Raw genomic sequence first — 23,249 nt, 5'->3', positions numbered from 1 at the left:
TATGCTCTTAATGCCAAAATATTACGTGAAAAACAGTGTAAGTTCAGGACAAAGAACGGCCTATAATTGGTATAACCTACTTAATTTGATAGCATGGTTGAATGAACAAGCTTTTAAAGTAACCCAAATAATTCATGCTTGCTTGTAGATTCTCCCAGTGGCTTGGTAAAACCTTACTGTTGACCAAGCAATGGTGGGAACAAGGGTTGATTATCATCACGGCATAAATAAATAAGATATTTACAATATTACATATTTCCATTAAAAACCAATGAAACAAAAGCATGTTCGTTCAAATGCTAAGTTTTTTTTCCTCCGAAAAAATATACATCCGAAAAAAGCTAAGCAGACCCCGCAAGCTTGCATAGATCCCCCACTATGGCGTAACACCCTAGTGTTTTACCTTTTAACATTGGGTCTCTCCAACACGTCCCGTGATAATACCCCATCGATCACCAGTAGTCCAGACTGATTCACACAGACAGAAAATGTCCTGTGAGAATTATCAACAGTAAAAAAAGAGGAAAACTAAAGCTTTTGGTATGAGAAATTACCCTTTGAGGGTTGCTCAATCCAAGGGCCATTCATTACATTCAAGATACTGCATGCCTCACTATACTGCAGATCTGGTAACAACTTCGGTGTAAGCAAGAAACACCTGCATAAGATTAATGGTAGCTTATACGTTATCCACCCACAAAGGCGGGGAAGAAAACATATTAGTGACTCGCACATGCAAAGATCAACCTTTAATTGTCTGCAGTATGTATGCAAAGCATCACAATCATAACCTGAGTTTGTTTGACTCACATGTATTGCCCATAAAATATTTTGGATTAGATACTATGCATGAAGTAGACTGTCCTCAACAGAAATAGGATGGTGATCATACATGTAACTGTATTTCTCTCCCGGCCTACCCAGATATTATTAATAGCCCTTGCCTATCCCGTTTTATTCAAGAGTCTTGACAGCCAATAAAACAATCTGACTCAGTTGCGTATGTAGCAAGCATTCATTAAGTTATTACCTTCTCAAACTGAGTGAAGGAACTGAAAAGATCAAGTGATAGTATTTAGTACTCACTGTGGCGTATTTGGCTTGCTTGCTGCTCTCACTAGTTGCTGGAACATCTTCCTTTCATTTATTGGGTCCATGCCTAATAAAAATACAGTCAAAGAAGGTCTCTTTTGTGCTCTCTGAGGTCAATCTAAAGAATTTACTTCAAAAAAGAAACCAACCTTGGTTGATCTCATCTACAACTCTAAATGGGCAATTTGTAAGATCTTGAAGGGATACAAGATAAACAATAGTTGAAACTGATCGTTCCTACAAAATTAAACTTCAAGGTTCATTAAGAGGGGAAAACATTAAGGCATCAATGTAATAAGAAATAAATTCTTTGTAATACCCCGCCAGATTGATGATGGGCACTGAGAACTTGAAGCTTTCCGTTTTCCCTGAATGGTAATACATAATGAAATATATGGTGAGAAGAGAGAAAAAAGTGTCATTAATCAACTTTACCCAAAACATAAGCTTTAGGTGAAAACACAAATTTTTATGCTAAAATCTCTAACACGCTCTCTTCCACGAGAGTTCTTTGGGCTTGAGGTCAAATGCACAGACCCATCCATCGTGTGCTGAAATTTAACTTTTCATTAGAAGAATGGAGATGATAAGGATCAAAATCTAGACCATTTGGTCAGACTCATGGAAGCTTTAGTGAAATTTATATATAACATCTAACACAAAGCAAGATATATAACATATACTCCATTAGAATCCGTTGTTTTTATTAGGGTATTGGCAGGTACCCTTGGCAATTATTGACCAATTCAAGCTTCGGGCCCATTTAATTGAAATATAAATACAAGTAGGTATGAAGCACAACTGGTGAACTGAAAATCAGAATATTGACTACATGCAGAAAATTTAAACTGAACAATAACCAACGATGATAAAATGATAGCATTTTTTAAAAGGTCAAAATAAATGTATTACGGTTTATTTACAGCTACTATCAATAACTGAGTACTAATTCAAGGTCATGAAGTTGAGTTTCCTTCTTAACATTGAAGTTGACTGGTAACCAGAAGTCACATCAATTAACCACAAGAATGAACAGTGACCTTGGCACATGTCTGAAAAATAAAGAAAATGGTTCAGAATAGCATTCACCTGAATTTGACTTTTATAAATATTCCAAATTGATCGAAGTCCATGCCATGCTCATCTGAGAAGAGAAACATTGATGAAGATATGAGCGTAAGAAAACCCAATAAAATTAAAATTCAATTACCATCTGACATACCTAGTGAAACTTCTCCCGCAACAGCCATCTCACTAAAATTACGGGTGAAGGTTTCATTTATCTGCGACACAAGGTTTCTCAGTGATGGAAGCCATTTTCCCTGCAGAAACAACTTTAAAAATTGAGCTTTTCTCATGACAATATTTTCAAGTAAACCAGAAACACACTAAAAAAAAAAAAAAGACAGATGCTTGCTCTCTTCCAAAAGAAAAAGGAGAAAAAATGTTTATAGAACGAGCATCAATCCTCAGCCCACTATAGCTCACATTATCCATATAAATAGGGAATGAACATCCGCAAAATTGAAGTAATAAGAATAGCCCAAAGATGAAATCTGTGGGCAGGGTCCAAAGGTCACTGAAAACTAAATCAAAAGCACCACCATAAAATGTACCCAAAGAAAAAAAGAAAAGAAGCACCATAAACAGTAGTAGGAGTGGAAGGGCTTTGTCCATTCAATATGCTCAACAAAAGTCAAGAGATATTTTATTAGAGACCGAAATGTGACAAGAATTGAGTAGAGTTTTCAATGCATCAGATCGTGGTTGACCTAGACTACAGTGCCAAAGGGTGTAGTTGAAGGGGGCACTAGGTACACCATTGACATTTACAGAGGATATTACAGAATTATTTGCAACATTCAGAATTAATACACAAGCAATTATACGAATTTACAATTGGTCAGGGATACGAAAAACATCTCACAACTAAGTCTGCCGATATTTCAAAGGATCAGACATCTGAATGGGAAAAGGTTGATGCTCAGGTGCTACTCATCACCTTTGTGGTAATAAAGATCTCTTCACTTCACTTTCTTATTCTAAAAACCTACCCTCTGTCACTCTTGCTGATGGCACTAAGGCCCCTGCTCGTGGAATTGGGGAAGCCAACCCAACTCCCATTTTAACTTTGAACTATGTTTATTATATACTTGGCATTCCCTTTAATTAAATCTCTGTTAACCAGTTGATTCATTCTCTTTCATGTACTGTCACCTTCTCTAAACAATCCTATTCTATGCAGGATCCGGGTACGGGACAGACGATTGTAGCAGACATTGAGTCACGAGGTCTTTACAATCTAATTGTGTTGAGATATATAAAATCATTAATGTAGCCTCACCCAACAGCTTAAACTTTTGGGTTGAATTGGTTTTTTACATGGTATCAGAGCCTCGGTGTATCGGGTTCGATTCTCATCGCCTCCCACTTTCTTTCTAGTGGAATTTCTTTCTACGCACAGGTAGGTGGACCTCTACATCGTCCACCCTTCAAGCCCAGTGGGCTCTCGTGTGAGGGGGCGTGTTGAGATATATAAAATCATTAATGTAACCTCATCCAACAGCTTAAGCTTTTGGGTTGAATTGGTTCTTTACAGATTACACCACCTTCTCTAGTCTTACAGAGTCTCCTGAGCTTATTCACAGCATATGGTTCCTTTTTTATCAAGTCTTTAGTCTTTAAATTGTCAGTCGCGTCAGCAAGGAAAGCATACTCGCTCCTCCTTTGCTAATAGAGTCAATAAAAGAGCTGATGCTCCTTTTTCTATTGTCCATTCTGATATTTGGGGTCCGAGTCGAACAATGTTTGTTTTGGGTTTTCAGTAATTTGTAACCTTTGTTGGCGATTTCTCTCGTTGTACTTGAGTTTATTTAATGAAAAACCTTTCTGAATTATTTTTCAATTTATCAATAATTTTGTGCTGAGATAAATACTCAATTTGGTACTTTTATTCAAATCTTGCGCAGTGATAATGCAAAAGAGTATGTGTCTCTTGAATTTTCTAATTTTTTGGAGAAACGTGGGACGTTACACCAGATCACTTGTCCACACACTCCACAACAAATTGGAGTGGCAGAATGTAAAAATAGACATTTGGTTGAAACTGCACGTACCTTACTAATTCATATGAATGTTCCACTTCGTTTTTGGGCAGATGCTATAATCACCTCTTCTGTGCCCAATAATGAAGTTCCACAGAGTGTATTATTTCCAGGAGCACCTTCATATCCTCTGCCTCCACATGTATTTGGATGTAACTGCTTTGTTTATGATCTTACTCCAGGAAAAGATAAATTAACATCCAAAGCCTTCAAGTGTATTTACCTTGGATATACTCGTTTTCAAAAGGGGTATCGTTGCTACTCTTCTGATCTCAAGCGTTATATTGTTTCGGCTGATATTACTTTCCTTGATCGACAACCTTTACATTATATCCCGTCTCAGATAACACAAGTTGATCAGGTTCTTCCTGTTCCATGTCTTAACTTGTCTTTACCAGTTGCAAGTGACTCTATCCCAGAGGAGCGGCCCCTTGCCTCCATCCCTGAAGACCGTCCTTTTCGCACCTATCAACGTCGTCAGACTGCGCCTCCAGCAGATTTGACCCTTACTGACTCACCCCCTTCTCCTGTCGACTCTTTCCCTCCGGATCCTCCATCAGAGATTACTCACATTGCCCTTCGCAAAGGTATTCGATTCACTCGCAACCCTCATCAACTTTACAGTTTCTTAAGTTATGATAGACTTTCTTCACCGCATTTTATTTTTGTTTCTAGTATTTCATCTGTTTTTAGTTTTTCATCCGGGTTGGCGCCATGCGATGATTGATGAAATGCAAGCACTTCACTCCAATGGCACATGGGATCTTGTTCATGCTCCTCCTGGAAAGTCAGTTGTCGGTTGTCGATGGGTATTCACTGTCAAAGTTGGTCCTGATGGCACTATTGATCGCCTCAAAACTCGTTTAGTGGCCAAGGGATACACTCAGATATTTGGTCTTGACTATCGGGATACTTTTTCTCCTGTAGCCAAGATGGCCTCCGTGCGTCTGTTTCTTGCACTTGCTACCATTCATCAATGGCCCCTTTGATATAAAAAATGTCTACTTACATGGTGACTTGCAAGAGGAAGTATATATGGAGCAACCACCAGGTTTTGTTGCTCAGGGGGAGAATTCTGGAATGGTATGTAAGCTTCGTAAATCTTTATATGGCCTGAAGCAGTCCCTTCTGGCCTGGTTTAGTCACTTTAGTTCTGTTGTTCAATCCTTTGACTTAACCAGAAGTAAAGCCGATCATTCTGTCTTCTATAGGCATAGCTCTTCTGGCCAGTGCATTTATCTTATGGTCTATGTTGATGACATCATTATTATTGGCAGCGATCAAAGTGGGATTGATCAATTAAAGAAATACTTATTCAATCAGTTTCAGACCAAAAATCTTGGCAGACTTCGATATTTCTTAGAGATCGAAGTGGCACAATCTAGGTAGGGCATTTCCATTTGTCAGAGGAAGTATGTACTGGATATCTTAGATGAGACTGGTATGTTGGGATGTAAACCCATTGATACACCTATGGATCCTAATATTAAGTTATTGCCTGGACAGGGGGAGCCATTGGCAGACCCTGGTCGTTACCGCCGACTAGTTGGAAAGTTGAACTATCTTACTGTGACAAGACCAGACATCTCTTTTGCAGTTAGTATGGCAAGTCAATTTCTTGACTCTCCTTGTGACTCCCATTGGGATGCAATTATCAAGATTCTTCGATATATCAAAAGAGCACCAAAAAGAGGTTTATTATACACAAATAAAGGGAATGCAAAGGTGTCTAGCTATTCAAATGCTGACTGGGCAGGTTCTCCTTCAGACAGACGATCCACGTCGAGGTATTGTGTTCTCCTCGGAGGAAACTTGATCTCTTGGAAGAGTAAGAAGCAAACTTTGGTCGCCAGGTCAAGTGCAGAAGCAGAATATCAGGCAATGGAAAATGCAACCCGTGAGCTCATCTGGCTAAAACAATTGCTTAAAGAACTACATCTCTGTGAACAGCAGCCCATGAAGCTCATTTGTGACAATCAAGCAGCATTGCGTATATCCTCTAACCTAGTCTTTCATGAGAGGACCAAACTTATAGAAATTGACTGTCACTTTGTTAGAGAGAAGATTCAGTCAGGAGAGATCAAGACAGCATTTGTCAGTTCCAGTGAACAACTTGCAGATGTTTTTACCAAGGCTCTTAGAGGTCCCCGAATAGATCATATATGTAACAAGCTAGGAGCTTATGATATATACTCACCAGCTCGAGGGGGAGTGTTAGAAATAATATTGTATTAAATAGTATTGTATATTTGTTATTTTGTTATTCTAGCAGGTTATTTGGGCCTGGCCCATTAGGTCTTTTAACCTCTTTAAATAGAGGACTTTTGTACAGTTCTATATACAATTGAATACAATACATTCATAAATTCTAATTGTTTTCAAGGATTTTTTACGTTGTGGCCAAGCAATGGGGTGGAGTTTATGATTATTATCTTCCATCCTTACTCGAAGCAAACGACAATGAATTTCGGATGTATGCTTCCATGAACTGCCATAGGGAAGGGACTGCCATGAACAATGCCACTATTTTTTTGTGAGAATCTTATTCTTGTGTTCTTCCAATTTCTGTGAGTTACATAATGAATATAGGCATTGAAGATGAGAATGGGATCCGAGTGGAAGTTATATTGCACTGCACACAAATTGGCTCTTACGATTCAAGCAATGGGATCTTGGTGGAAGGTTTTTAACAGTTAACCTTCACCTTGAGGACAAGGTGAAAGTTTGGGGGGAAGTATTGATAGGACATCAGCAATTTGGGTGTATTATTATTAGCAAGGAAAATGTGCAGAGGATCATTCTCCAATGCTGAGTCAACAAGGTGTGATGGTGTTAGCAACGTGGAACAACAACCCCTGCAAGAAGTGGGAATAAATAGAGAAAGGGGGAAAGGAAAAAATAGGCTGGAATTAGAATTGGACTTGGGAGAAAGCGCACGTCTTGATTGTGCTGCACTTGGGCTATTCATTGTTTTCCTTTTGCTTATGCAATTTGTAGCTATTTCATTGTAGTAGTTTTATCTGCTGTATTTTGTTTGTCTCATTTCCTTATTGTTTCCTCTTTAATATATATCAGAAAATTCTAGTTTACTGGGCCAAAAGAGTGTTATGTTCTTTTCTTTTAATCCTTATGGAATTTCAGTTCTTATCAGATTGATTGTCATTTTATTCGAGAGAAAATTCAATCTAGGGAGATCGAAACAACATTTGTCAATGCTAATGATGAACTTGCAAATATTTTCACTAAGGCTCCTAGAAGTTCCCAAGTCAACTATAAATGTGACAAGCTTAGCGCATATGATATATATGTACCAACTCGAGGGCGAATGTTAGAATTATTAGAATATCTCCATAGTATGTCAACATCATACACGACTAGAGTAGAAAATTATCTAATTATTTTATAATCAATCAGGATTAATTGTAGGGTCAATTGTATTAAATGTAATTGATTCCCAAACTATTATATGTAGCGTGCGTATGGTGTGATTACTACACAACGAATTAACTCAAATTTGACTTTCAAATTCATCTAAAAATATTCACTCAACTATATTGCTAAAGCATAGGAAGGGGGAGAACTTAGCAAATCCAAAATATTAGTGAAAGCCTGTAAATCTTTTACAAACCGAAAAGGATAGGGAGGAGAAAATGATGAGAGCGAGACGTAACAAGGAGCTGGCACTGTATAGCCGTGGGAAAATGTGTACTCTATTTTTCAGGTGTACACAAACCTCTATTAGATTATAATTTAGAGAAGATCAATTCAACAGTTGCACTAACATATGAATTGTACACATAACATTCAGGTGAAAGCTAACACTTAAACTGACCTTAATGTTATCTATTTGAGCTGAACACCTTATAGATTCCTCCTTGTCTGCTTCAAGTTTTGCTGCAAGATCTTCTATCTGTAAATTAATGGTAAATATAGATGGCACATGGAAATAACTCTCACAAAATTACAAGAATGTAAAGAATACCTGTCGTTGACGATTCATATATTGTTCCAATATGTCATGATTGACAAACAGGATTGAATTGGCTTGAGAAGCGGTATCTTGGATAGCTGCTTCCAATTCCTCAATTGTAGTAGGCATCTACATGAGAAAAACATAAATCTTGTTAGAGTGCCTATTCATTCACCTACATATATATAGAAGCTGTCGAAATTTTGAGAGAAATTGTGTATTCATTGATAATTAGATGACAAAACAATAACCAAATGCTCCTATTTATAATAATAATAATAAGTACTAGAGTAGTTGTAGTGCCTATTTCATGAGAAAAACCTTATATTTTTTTTTCCTTCTAATAATACTCCTATTCATTATAAACGAAGTGTCTAAAATATTTGAGCCAATTCCAAATAATAGGACAATTGGTTATATAGAATATATAATATAAATCTTGAAGCGCATAACAAAATTTGATAGGAAAATTCTCCTGTCCAGAAAAGGGAGATTGATATAATGATGGAGTTTGCATTCATCATTTAACATGACACAAAAAAGTTTCCTACACACACAACATTTTGTGGGGCCCACACTTTTTGAAGCAAAAAAAAAAAAAAACCACGGCACACAAAACGAATCTCTATAACATTACACAATCACTTTTTCTACAACATAACTCTTATAAAACCCTATAATGATTTGGAGGGGAAAAAATCACAGAAGCAAGAAAAGAAGATGTAGAAGCTCCCAGCTATGTAGACAAACACAACAAAAGAAAAGGAACCCCTCCTTATTACATCAGATTCTCTCCTTCTCCTCTAACTGACTCCTAGTACAATCCCTCATAACTAATTCTTCTTTTGTTTCCTAGCTTGGTCTTGGTTTTTGGCCGGTTTGGGCTTGGGAACTGAATTTGTATTCTCCTTCCCTTCAGAATTCAACAGAATCAGACAGCCCTTTGTTATCAATAGCCCTCTCACATGCAGCAGATTATTTAAATTTTAGAATGAGTTGTACGTAGTGAGCATATTTAATAACTGATATTTGTTTTGTAATACAAAGTTGAACGGGCAAAAAAGCTTTGCCGAGTGATTTATAAACATATATCTAAGTCACTTAATGGTTATGTTTGAATATAAATTTGTCAGACCCCTCTTACCTGTTCCAATAATAAAACATTAACATCAAATGATGCTTTTGTGTTCATATATTCTTTCAACTTCAAATTCTCAAAAAATAAAATACATTATGTCAAGGAAGCATCATCATCGGGATGAGGTTGGCGGTTGCAATGCAAAATATACAGAACAAGAATGTACACAGCAATTTGAATCCACAAACCTCAAGAAATTCCTTCTCTAGTTGAGGTGTAAGCCGAGCAATTGATTTAGCATACTTCAAGGTATCTGTAAGCTTCTGTCTACAATTTTCAGCCTCTTTCTTACCTGAACAAATAACAATAGGTATATATATTCACAATTTTACATGACCACTGGAAATTTTAGCAACATATTTGCAGATAGCAAAAACAACAAAATCAAAAACTAAATAGCTTCTCACAGATATCAAACTGCAATGATGCTTGCACAGCAAAATTCTCATGCTGTTTCACATTGGCCTCCAATTCTCCAATCTAAGAAAATTCAAAAGGTAAACATGAGAGAGAGAGAGAGAGAAAGATAAAAAATAAATGTAGAAAACATATGTTGTGAATTGTTGAAATTATATAGAGAATAACAGAGACTGAATATTATGTGTTATGAGGTGGTTGATGTGATTACAAAAGACAAAGCACTAATTACTGTTTATATTAAAAAGGGGACTCCTAAAATAAAGAAACTAATTCTAAGAGATCCTATGATACTCTAAACTATACTAACACATAATATTAATATTGTAAGAAAGAAATCATCTAACACTCTGTTTCAAGTAAAGCTTAAGCTTGTTACAAACATACTTGGTAGAAAAATATAAAACCACTAATGTGGCCTTCACATGATAGTTTAAACTTTTGGGTAGAAATAATTATTTACATAATATCAGAGCTTCTTTGACAATAGATCATGAGTTCAATCCTCACCGGCCCTATTCTATTAAAAAATAATAAAATATTATGGAATTTCTCAAAACAGGTAGATGGACCATTGCATTGTTCACGCTTGGCCTCTTGTGTGAGGGGACATGTTAAAAAAATATAAAACCATTAATTTGACATTTACCTAATAGCTTAAGCTTTTGCATTGGAATGTTTCTTTATAATACTCTTTTAAAAAGGAAATGTAATCAAATAATATATTTGGGCACCACAAAACATGGCTGCAAAGGCAAATCAGGGATGCTGGATATTAGATATATTGTAAGCTTAGCTTCGTTACGTATTAGCTCAGTTAACACTGTTGTATTCTGTTAGCTTACTCCTGAATGTACAGAATCTATTTCTCTTTTCTGTTTTATGGTTTGTTAGTTGGTTAGATCTGTTAGTTTCAGATCTGTTAGTAGCTCAGCTCTATAAATAGAGCTCCTCTATAATTCATCTTCAGAATTCATAATATCAAAGAATGGCTTTCTTGCTCTCTCATCTCTCTCTCTCTCAAACTTTAATCTGGTATCAGAGCTCTTTTTCTGAGGGTCTGATCCACTTAGTCTTCACCAATGGTTTCCGCGACAGAGGATTCATTAAGAAGTCACAGCACCAGTGATCAAAGCGGTGCAAATCAAGGTAATCGAAGTGGAACAATGGAGAACAAAACAACTGCACTCTTCAACTATCAAATTTCAGTCAAGGTCACTGAGGATAATTACTTATTTTGGAATCAAATTGTCGAGCCTATCATAACTTCTCATCAACTTCACAAGTTTTTGGTTAATCCAAAAATTCCAATGAAATTCTTGACACAAGAAGATCGCAAGAATGAATCTGTAAATCCTGCGTTTCAGGAATGGCTGATGCAAGATCAGATGTTGTTAACCTGGTTACTTTCAACTATGTCAGAATCTGTTGTGAACGAAATCATAGGCGTTAAGCACTCACATGAAGCTTGGGATCAGATCCATAAGATGTTTCATGGAAAGATGAAATCGAAGGCTAGACAACTGAGATCTGAGCTTCGATTGATCAAGAAAGGCACGAGATCAATATTTGACTATCTTTCGCGAATCAAATATTTGTGTAATTCCTTGAAGGCGATTCAAAATCTAGTTTTAGAAGATCACATCGAATATATTCTTGAAGGTTTGCCTTTGGAATATAATTACTTGTAAAAGGGTAATGAAATATATTATTGAATTGTACGTAAACTGTACAGAGGGTTCTCTATTTAAAGAGATTACATGACCTAATGAGCTAAGCCCAATACAACAAATAAATAAATAAATATTATTATTTACAACACTCCCCCTCAAGCTAAGGAATAGATATTTATCATTCTCAGCTTGCTAGTAAGTTCTTGAAATCTGTCCGGAGGAAGTCAGTTTGTTAATAGATCAGCCAATTGACGCCCAGTGGGAATGTATGGAGTGGTAATCAACCCGCAATTAAGTTTCTCTTTGATGAAATGGCGGTCGACCTCAATATGTTTAGTCCGATCATGTTGAACCAGATTATGAGCTATACAAATAGCGGACTTATTGTCACATAGCAGCTTCATAGGTCCCTCACATTTTATTTTGAGATCATCAAGTACAATTTTCAGCCACAATAACTTACAAATGCCTTGAGCCATAGCTCGAAATTCAGCTTCTGCAATTGATCTGGCAACCACATCTTGTTTCTTACTTCTCCGCGTCACCAAGTTACCACAAAGAAACATTCAATAACCAGTGGTAGAACGACGGTCAGTCACAGATCCAGCATAATCAGCATCAGTGTAAACTTCTAAATAGAGATTGCCATCACGCCGAAATAATAGTCCTTTACCAGAAGTGGCTTTAAGATATTGAAGAATTTTCTGCACTACCTGCATCTGTTTCTCCTTTGGATCGTGCATAAACTGACTGACGACACTAACAGCATAAGCAAGGTCTGGTCTAGAATGAGCCAGATATATCAATTTCCCAACTAGCCGTTGATATTGTCCTTTATCAACTGGAGGACTCTCCTCTTCATAACCTATCTTGTGATTCTGCTCAATAGGAGTATTTGAGGGTTTACACCCAAGCTTTCCTGCTCAAGAACATATTTCCTCTGACTGATAAAAATTCCTTTGTTTGAATGAGCTACCTCTATCCCTAGGAAATATCTCAGTTTCCCAAGGTCTTTAACTTCAAACTCAGAGGCTAGTCGTGTTTGCAGAATATGTCTCTCCACAAAATCATCACCTGTTATAATAATATCATCAACATATACAAGGAGCACAGTGAGCTTCCCATCTTGGGAGTGCTTAAAGAAAAGAGTGTGATCTCCTTGACTCTGTTTGTATCCTAAGGTCATCATAACATTAGTAAACCTCCCAAACCAGGCACGAGGTGACTGCTTCAATCCATACAAGGATTTTCTTAATCTACAAACATTATTTTCTCCGTCCACAGAATCAAAACCAGGCGAGATTTCCATGTAGACTTCTTCTTCTAACTCACCATTAAGGAAAGCATTCTTCACATCAAATTGATTTATATCCAAATTATAATGAGCAGCAAGGGATAACAAGACTCTCACCGTATTCATCTTTGCAACTGGAGCAAAGATTTCTTCATAATCAATGTCGTAGGTCTGAGTGTAATCCTTGGCGACTAACCGAGACTTATATCTCTCAAGAGTGCCATCAAAATTATACTTTAGGGCATAAACCCATCTGCACCCTACTGCTTTCTTTCCATTGGGTCTATCAATAACCTCCCATGTTTTATTTTTCTCCAATGCATTCATCTATCTCCTCTTGCATGGCTTGAGACCAATTCTCATCTTTCAAAGCTTCATGTACTGATTTTGGATTGAAATAGAATCTAGCGCTGAAACAAAGCTTTTGTGCTGCACAGAAAGATTAGTAGAAGAAACAAAATGAGAGATAGGATATTGAGTACAAGATCTGTTTCCTTTTCTTAGAGCAATAGGTAAGTCATCAGAAGCAGAAGTAATTGGTAAGTCATCAGAGGTATCAGAAGAAATAGGCAAATCATGAGAGGCAATAATATTAGAATGAGAAACAGGAGATTCAGGACTTACCAGTGGTTCAGACGATTGAGGTTGCTGGTGAGACAGTATAGGTTGTTTCCTCCCCTGATATACCAATTCAGGTGTCAAAATCTTTCGTATCTCGGGTGTATTTGGAGGTTTTGACACACCAGGAGCAGACACACTAGGAAGAGGTGTAGGAGTAGAGAAGGACGATCCAGACTCAAAGAAGGAAGGGGATAAGTCTTCTGAAGAGCTGTTCTCCCCCTGAATATGAAGACCCAAGAAATAAGACTCAGATTCTTGAAAGGTGACATCCATAGAAACAAAAAAATTTCGACTTGGTGGATGATAACACTTGTACCCTTTTTTATCAGGGGCATAACCAAGGAAGACACACTTAAGAGCCCTAGGATCCAACTTACTGCGATGTTGTTTATAAACATGGACAAAGGCAACACATCCAAACACTCTTGGTGGAAGGCTTTGCAAAATGGGAACAGAAGGAAAGAAGGAAGTCATGGAATGAATCGGGCGGGTATTGTTAAGGACCCGTGCAGGTAAGCGGTTGATCAAAAATGTTGCAGCTAACACGGCTTCTCCCCAATAAGAACTAGGAACAGATGTCTGGAAAAGTAGTGCTCTAGCAAATTCAAGGAGGTGACGATTTTTTTTTTCAGCAACCTCGTTTTGTCGAGGGGTATCAACACATGTGAGCTCATGAATCATACCTCTGTCTGAAATGAATTGCGACAGACATTGGTTGACTTACTCAGTACCATTACCAGATCTTAGTCTTTTAATACAATTACCAAACTGAGTCTCAACCATGTGATGAAATCGAATAAATATCTCTGGTACTTCAGACTTGTCTTTCATCAAGAATATCCATGTTACCCGAGTACAATCGTCAATAAAAGAAACAAACCACCTTGCACCTGAAACACTATGCACTTTAGAAGGGCCCCAAACATCAGAATGGATAAGAGAAAAAGGTTCGCTGCTTTTGATAGTGCTACAAGGAAATGACACTCGATGGTGTTTTACAAATTCACAAACATCGCAATGGAAGGTCTCAACTGACTAATTTAGAAACAAAGAAGGAAACATTGACTTCAATAAACTGAATGGTGGATGCTCCAGACGCTTGTGATGGAGCCAAATCATAGACTCTGAGGTAGAAGAATGACGTGTCATTAATAACTGATTTTTGCTATCATTTATAGCATGTTCTGGAAGGAGATAATACAACCCATCCTGCTCATTAGCAACTCCAATTGTCTTCTTCGTGGTAAGATCCTGAATAACACAATGAGAAGGTAAAAATGTGATAGAACAATTCAAATCAGTTGTAAGTTTTTGAGTGGAGATAAGATTAGTAGAAAGCTGAGGAACATAAAGAACATTTTTAAGAAACAAGGAAGGTTGAATTTGAATGTTACCAGAACCAATATCTGATTTATGGGATCCATCAGCTACGGATATAGTATAACTACCAACAATAGGATGATAAAAAAGAAAAAACTCAGTACAACAAGTCACATGATCAGTTGCACCAGAATCCAAAATCCATGAGGTTTTAAAATTAGTGCAAGAAGCAAGAAGAGATGTAGAACGTGTGTTCTTACCAGACAAGATCAAAGAACGGTCAGATGGCTTACACATATTATCAATAGCGGGTTTAAGCTGATCCAACTCCCTTTGCTGAATATTCACATATGGAGAGGCATGTGGAGACTGCGTAATAATCGAACCATCTTCTAAATCAGCCATAGTGATAAGAAAGAGTGAAAAACAGCACCAAAAACACATAACGTACACCCAAACGACGTCAGATCAGAGACAACCAAGAAGGAAAAGTTTTTTTTGTGTGAACAGTACCCGATGAACAGTACCCAATGAACAGTGCGCGATGAACAGTACCGTGTTTTTTTTTTTTGTTGTCCCGGTCATCTGATGAAAAAGAAACCTCCGTAGAATGATAGATCTAAGAAAATGGAGTGAAACAAGGGTCCTCACGATCCAAAAGGTCTCCGAAATTTTTTTTTCGGCGACGAAAGACAAATAGGGTTTGATTTTTAAAGACAGTGATTTGCGGAAGCAGAGCCCTCAGAATCGAGAGCTCTGATACCAACTAGTAAAAGGGTAATGAAATATATTATTGAATTGTATGTAAACTGTACAAAGGGTTCTCTATTAAAAGAGATTACATGACCTAATGGGCTAAGCCCAATACAACATCAACATCAACAACACTTTTATCCCAAATTAATTGGGGTCGGTGGTAGATGAACCCACATGAAAGATACAAAACGGTTGAAAAAAAATAAAAAAAGCAAAAAATAAATAATAAATAAATAAAAATAAACAAATAAAATAAAAAATAAAATAAAATAAAAATAAAATAAAATAAAAATATATGTATATATAAATAAATAAAAGTAAAAAAGAAAAGGACAAGAAGAAGTGGGGGAAATGAAGGGGAAAAGAACTAAAAAGGGACCATCTGGAACATAGGAATAACAGCGGATCTAACCCTCCACCATACTTATAGCTTTTCTCCATTCCGTTCTAAGACATACTGTCCGCCAATCTATATCTCTCTCCATTAAATCTTGTTTTACTACCTTCTCCCAAGTAAGCTTCGGCCTACCTCTGCCTCTTCTTGTGTTTAGCTCTTGGTAACAAACTTCTGTTCTTACAGGAGCATCCGTGGGCCTTCTCATCACGTGCCCAAACCACCTCAATCTATGTTCTCTCATCTTCTCGGCTACCGGTACTACTCCGACCTTTCGTCGAATATCTTCATTTCTTATCTTATCCATCCTTGTGTAACCACACATCCACCTTAACATCCTTATCTCTGCTACTCTCATCTTATGCTCATGTTGCCTATGTGCTGGCCAGCATTCCGCTCCATATAGCATTGCCGGTCTTACTGCCGTTTTATAGAATTTTCCTTTTAACTTCAGGGGGATTTTGCGGTCACACAAAAATGCAGATGCACTGCGTCATTTCATCCACCCTACTCTGATTCTGTGATTTACATCCTCATCAAATAAATAAATAAATAAATATTATTATTTACAACATAATTCATTCGTTCTTAACATGCAAAGTCATGAGAAGGCATGTTCTCTAGCAGATCTTGTTATAGATCTAATGGCCTTTGAACAACTCTTGTTGAAACAGAGTGAAAGCTTGCTGGCTGATCCAGCTTCTGTGAACGTTGCGCAAGTGCTGAAACCAGCGTAACAAAATACTTTGTTCACCTTTGTTTCTTCGAACGGTGAAAAGAGCATGAACCAGTTGCTTCAATCTTCAGGTTCTCACTTTCAAGGTCGTTCGAACACTGCTAACAGAGGTCTTTGAAGGTTTGGAGCACAATCAAACAAAGGTAGAGGTTGTGGAAATCGTTCGAACATAATTTGCCATCTCTTTTACAAATTTGGACAGATGTCTACTCATGTTGGTACAGATTCGATGAGAATTTTATTCCAACGCTTCCACTTCCTTTGCTTAACTCACCAGCTCAGTTCTTTGAAAGTCCACAACATTAAAGTCAGTTGAAAGTCCAGTCACAACAAAATCAGTTTCAACCACAACAGAATCAGTTTCAACGTTGATACCAGTACGTTCGTCAGCCAACTGAATCCGATGTTCCACAAGCCATGGTTGCTGCTCAACAGCCAGCTCTTCTACCTACTCCAACTACACAACCTGCTTTAGAGTGGTACCCAGACTCTGGAGCAAGTCACCATGTGACAGCGAATCCCTTGAATCTCCTTCAAAGCCAACAATTGTCAGGATCAGATCAGGTCCTCATTGGCAATGGTCAAGGTTTTCCCATTCATGCTATTGGTTCCACAAAAATTTTGTCACCTATAGACACAAACAAAATTGACACTCAAAAAACTTCTTCATGTTCCTTCCATTATGAAAAATCTATTTAAGTGTGACTGTTTTTGCACATGATAACAATGTGTTGTGTGAATTTCATCCTACTAAATGCTTTGTCAAATTGCAGGAGTCTCATAAAATTCTTCTTGAAGGAACATTGGGAGAAGATGGACTCTATTGCTTTTCCAGCATTGCTTTCCTCGAACAAGTCACTCCTCTACCTCGTTATCGAGTTGTAATATTGTTCAGTCTTCAGATTCTAGGAAACAACATAGTTCTGTTTTGTCTCATTGTAATTCTGTAAAATCAAACTCAGTTAGTCCAATATATGTTATCTCTGATTCAGCTTATTCATTGTGTCCACACCAAGAATCTCTTAAAAATGTACTCAACACTTCAATAATGTCATTAGTTAAAGTCAAAACCAGGAGGTTGAGTCATGAAAACCTATGACTATCAGAATTATGCTCACATTGGCTTTAACTAATGGCTGGGTTCTCAGGCAATTAGATATAAATAATGCCTTCCTTAAAGGAGTTTCAGTTGAAGAGGATTTCATGACTCAACCTCCTAGTTTTGAGCATGCCAACAAGCATCTTGTTTGCAAATTAAATAAGGCTCTTTATGGTCTCAAACAAGCCGCTAGAGCTTGGTTTGACAAATTGCGAGGGGCCTTGATTTCTTTTGGTTTCAAATCCAGCAGCTGTGATCTTTCACTCTTTCTTTTCATGGCTAGCTTCAGAAGCATTTATGTCCCTGTATATGTGAATGACAATATAATTATAGGCACTGATCCTTCCTTCATTCAACAAATTATTTCTCATCTTAATCTCAATTTGCTCTAAAAGATTTGGGAGACTTGAACTACTTCCTTGGTGTTGAAATTAAGAGGCATGCTTCAAGTGGCATTAGCTTATTTATGCCAATCCAAATACATTTGAGATCTGTTAAATAGGTCAGCAATGGATGAGGCCAAAGGTATCTCCTCTCCTATGTCTTTTGGCTGCAAGCTTACCAAATATGGTTCTACTTATTTCAAGGATCCTCACCTTTATCGTTCTATCATTGGTGCCTTGCAATATGCAACAATAACTAGGCCAGAAATCAACTATGTTGTGAACAAAGTCTGTCAATTCATAGCCCAACCCCTTGATGATCATTGGTCAGTAGTTAAACGCATCCTCAGGTACCTCAAGGGTACTCCCACCTTTTGGCTTTATCTTCGAGTTGCAGATCCTTCCAGACCTCTCTCTCTCTTACAGCATTCTGATATGTTGACTGAGGCAGTGATCCAGATGACAAGAGTTCCACATCAGGTGCTTGTGTCTTCCTTGGCTCAAATCTTATTTCTTGGTGGTCAAAGAAACAAACATTGGTGGCTCGTTCTAGCACTGAGGCTGAATATAGGAGTCTTGCCACTACTTGTTCAGAAATTCTCTGGATTCAATCTTTACTTCGTGAGCTTCAGGTTTCACTTGCTACTCCTCAAGTGCTGTGTGATAATTTGAGCATAGTGGCTCTTTCTCATAATCCGATTCTTCATGTTAGAACCAAACATATGGAGCTTGACATCTTCTTTGTTCGTGAGAGAGTTATTCGAAAAGAGCTTCTTGTCTCTCATTCCAGCAACTGATCAAATTGCTGATACTATTACCAAGGCTTTATCTCCTGTTCGTTTTGCCGATCTCAGGAGCAAACTCAGAGTGTTAGATTCCCAACATAGCTGAGTTTGAGGGAGGGTATTAGATATATTGTAAGCTTAGCTTCGTTAAGTATTAGCTTAGCTAACACTGTTGTATTCTGCTAGCTTACTCCTGAATGTACAGGATCTATTTCTCTTTTCTGTTTTATGGTTTGTTAGTTGATTAGATTTGTTAGTTTCAGATCTATTAGTAGCTCAGCTCTATAAATAGAGCTCCTCTGTAATTCATCTTCAGAATTCATAATATCAAAGAATGGCTTTCTTGCTTTCTCTCATCTATTTCTCTCTTTCTCCTTTCAGCTTTAATACTGGAGATGTGCGAAAGATGAAAAATATTGCAAAGGCAACAATCGAATGGTCGATATCCTGAAGAGCTGGTTCAAATATTGTGTGATCAAGAAAGAAGAGACTTCGCTAGAATGACCATCTGTGGAAATGTCCTAGCAAGCAACTATAAATAACAAAAACTAAAACATGTCCAATTGATGGGGGTTGAGACATATATACCTCCTCTAGAAGATCACCATTTAAGAAAGCATTGTTTATGTCCAATTGATGCAGAGATCAGCCTTGAGTGAGGGCCAAAGTTAACATAATTCTAGTTGTGATAGGGTTAACATCAAGAAAAAAGGTCTTAGTGTAATCCAGCTCGTGTTGCTGGAGAAAACCTTTAACAACTAGCCTCGTTTTATACTTGTTCACCAACCCATCAAAATTTTCTTTAACTCGGAAAACTCACTTGCATCCAATAGGTTTGCATGATGGAGATCTGGAAACTAGGCTCCAGATGCCATTAGCTTGAAGTGCGAAAACTCTTGCTGCATAGCCTAAAACCAGAGAGGATCTTCCAAGGCTTGCGTAATGTTAGTTGGCTCTATATAGGCGGTACTTAGGTATGAATGGAGTGAGTGTGAGGAAGTACTTAGGTATGGTGGGATTCATATTTTGATCCTAGAAAGGAGGAAGTAGAGGAATTATTATAGTGAGATGGAGTTTGGGATTGAGGATGGGGATGGACTACGAGAATGACCAGGAATAGAGGGAGAACTAGAAGTGGGTCTGGAGATGGATTGTGATACGGAAGTAAGAATGTTACATTTGATTAGAGAAGCTAAAATGTTAAGTCCAGGATATGCAAATTCGTGTTCTGATTTGAAGGCACAGTTTCAATTGGGTTCGGAAGTTATTTTGGGTCAAATTATGATTAGTTGGCTGCCTTAATGGGTCAACTATGAAGGAAGATCAAAAGTTTTAGCATGTAAAGTGCAATAAAGAGATTTTTAGTTGTTATTAACTCTTGGAAGTTGGGTTTAGTTATTGTTATTTCGATTTCCTAAGAAACACAATTCTTGGGAGCATGACTCTTGGGAGTTGGGTTTAGTTATTTTTATTTCTATTTCCTAAGCAACACAACTCTTGGAGATATATGTCTCTTTGTATTCTCATGCTTTTAGTTATCCTATAAATATGGGATATTTTGTAATGAAGAAGACAGATTTGATAAATAAAAAAGTGTGTTGCAAGTTCTCAAACTTGTCTTGAATCTTGTTATCTTTATCTAACCTTGGGTTAGTGGTGAGGCAAGTGGGTTCTTTATCATTTGGGAGGGTGGCTTAGCCTTTAATCTCAATTGTGGTGGACTCTTATCCATCCCATTTATTTGCAAAGTGTATTTTCCTTTTTTTCCTCATACCCATCACGTATAAGATTGACGAAGAATGGACTGCCTAGACATGGACTGGTGTGTAGAGGAGTTAGACTGATTTGAAGATGACAAACTTGTTGAAGAAGTGGGACTTAGGGTGACCTGAGGAGGAGAAGACTGACCTGATGCAGACTAATATTGTGTGGTGGTTGACTAATGTGATGAGGACTGACATGGTGTGGACTGATAAGATTGACCCGAAGGTGACTGAGAAGCTCAATCAGCACTGGGTGGGTAGAGGATGAAGAAATGTTTGGAGGAACACAATTAGGTGTTGATTGGAAGACAAGTTATCAAAAGTTTGAGAATGGATAGAAGTTCCAAGATGAAAGGAAGGAGAAGACGGCACAATGGTGATGGGAAAAAAAGGGGTAGTTGACTGTGTTTGATTAAGAGTAGAGGATTGTTATATAAATACGAGAGGGTAACTGGTAGAGAAATATAATATAAAACCATAAGTGTCAAAGAATATCATGCATTATATTCTGGGAAATAGAACATAAAAAAAAAAAAGTTAACCATGCAAATCATGTTTCAGGGTTTCGGACAAGCAACCAGACCCTTCTGCCAATATTTGATAGCAATTACACCCAAGCTTAGGCTATTAGTAATTTAGAACTTACAAACCACGGGCAACAAGCTCTAACGCAGGAAGAAATTTCATTGCTGGAACTTCATAAAGATAATATTTGTTTACAAGTTAAATATAATTGATAAAAGCTAGTTCCATATAGATGATGAATAAAAAATCAGTTAAATGTATTCTGCACCAGCATGGGCAGCATAATTATTATTAGGTTACCTTTGCATCAAATTCAATGAAAGCCATACGTTGTTCAACAAAACTCCTTCGATATCCCACAGCATCAACAAGAAGATCCTGTCAAAACTTAGATGAGGATCAACATCAAAGAAACCACATTTTTCCCAAAAAAGAAAAGGATGAAAAAATGAAAAAATGAAAAAAAAAAATCAGCAGTTTAATAATAAATGAATTTAAACCATATTAAATCCCCATAACTTAGAACTTTAAGCCTGCAAATTACACAATACTAAGAAGCAGCAAGAGAACATAGATAAATCACCTTAATTTTCATTGCATTATGGAATCGCTGAATGTTATATTTTGTAGCCTGATCAGCCAGCTTTGCTATCTCCGTATCAATATCATCCTGCTCCTCCATCGATTTTAGTATCCCTTTCCTTTGATCTATAGGTCAAAACAAGATTTCATTTAGAATATCAAAGCAAAATGTTAATCTGAAGCTTTCATATCTTTCAACATACTATATTACTTCTACTTACCAATTCGGCTAATGATTGCTTGACGTTTTCTATTCTCATTCTGGGCTGTAATACTAATGCCCTCCTAAAAAATTCAGAATGAATAATAATAATTCGAACTGTAGTAGAAACAAATTTCTTCAAACCAAGATTAGGTTAAATTCAAAGCTTTAATCAACCAAACATATGCCCTTATAAAAAAGCTCTAGGTCAGAGAAATCAGTATATAGAAATTAAAATGTCAATTTTCTGCAGCATACCCACTGTTTACGAAGATTAGCTGCTTGATTCACTAAGCTTCTTTCCTCATCCTGAAACGTTTTAACACTTTCCTCCAAGGTAGCAATCAAATCTTGAAGCTTCCTTTCCTGGGAACTCAGCTTCTCAATTTCTCCCAGATTCAAATCTAAATAGTACAACAAAAGGGGAAAAGCGAGGCAATAAGGAACAAGCAGTTAAAACTGGAGTGTATCATTCATATATTGAATTGACAAGCTTTCAAAGTGACATACTATTCAATAGAAGCTGCGAGCTTTCCACTTGTGCAACAACTGCTGAGACATGATTCCCATACCTAGACTTGGACCAATGGTAGTGATTTTCTGGTGTCCATAAATCTATAATTCCCAATTTGGGGGCATCATCAGCATTCTTATCAGTTTCTTTGGATCCAACATACTGTACAACAATAAGATAAAAAAAAGTGTATAAATTGCATAACCTAATTATATTAAAGAACATCCATAAACATATTAGCTTGAAGCATATTCGGAAAAACCTATAAATTTAAATTACAAATTTACAGAGGAAGCATTAAAGGCATACTGAATGATCTAGATTAAACTGGCCAATCAAAACCTCCTTCACAGCAACAGGAGCATCAAAAATTTGATCTAGCCGGGAATAGATGCCAAGAGCACACATCTGGTTAAAATAATTAACAGAAATATTGAGGTTTCTTAAGGGGAAATTAAAAAAAAAAAAAAAAATCTGCTACACCAAACTTACATCTTCAGAAATTTCAAAAGGCTCACTTCGCTGGCCATCATTGCCAGTATAATTCAAAACTGGTACGTCAAAGAGCCGCAGGTGTTTCACCAGAAGGTCCCGATCACCAGAATCTTGTGTTATGAAAGACTGCATTTGAACACAAAAAATAATAAACAATGGAGACAATAAAGATCTATATGATCATTCTACCATCCCACAAAAAAGAAAAAAGGGAAGCTGCACTAAAATTGATAGGAAACAATTCCTATTTAAAAAAAGCAGAATTGTTTATTGATTTAAAGCTGAAGAAAAACAGAAAGACAAACAAACGCTCCAGGGTATGAAGAGAACTCGAAGCCCCAAGCTAAAACCAGAAAACAAAGTTTGACATAATGACCTCCAGGTAA

General features: G+C 37.1%; 1 protein-coding gene across 1 annotated transcript; it reads right to left on the bottom strand.

Annotated features, from left to right (window-relative positions):
• Positions 1 to 210: 210 nt before the first annotated feature.
• On the bottom strand, positions 211 to 22,989 carry LOC133312564 (structural maintenance of chromosomes protein 5-like; the record flags this gene model as incomplete). The annotated part of the gene is made up of 18 exons (XM_061513787.1): positions 211 to 468; positions 555 to 658; positions 1,087 to 1,159; positions 1,242 to 1,329; positions 1,412 to 1,460; positions 2,182 to 2,236; positions 2,315 to 2,414; positions 8,029 to 8,106; positions 8,179 to 8,295; positions 9,493 to 9,596; positions 9,712 to 9,784; positions 21,371 to 21,448; positions 21,654 to 21,778; positions 21,874 to 21,937; positions 22,113 to 22,258; positions 22,365 to 22,530; positions 22,678 to 22,776; positions 22,861 to 22,989. Coding segments are annotated over 18 exons (1,710 nt in total), but the record flags the coding sequence as incomplete, so codon positions are not given.
• Between the last annotated feature and the right edge of the window lie 260 nt (positions 22,990 to 23,249).

This window comes from Gastrolobium bilobum, unplaced genomic scaffold (genome assembly GCF_033153095.1).
Source record: "Gastrolobium bilobum isolate Gb01-03AN ecotype WA unplaced genomic scaffold, APGP_CSIRO_Gbil_v1 utg92386, whole genome shotgun sequence".
NCBI classification, from domain to species: domain Eukaryota; kingdom Viridiplantae; phylum Streptophyta; class Magnoliopsida; order Fabales; family Fabaceae; genus Gastrolobium; species Gastrolobium bilobum.
This window is presented reverse-complemented; position numbering and strand designations above follow the sequence as displayed.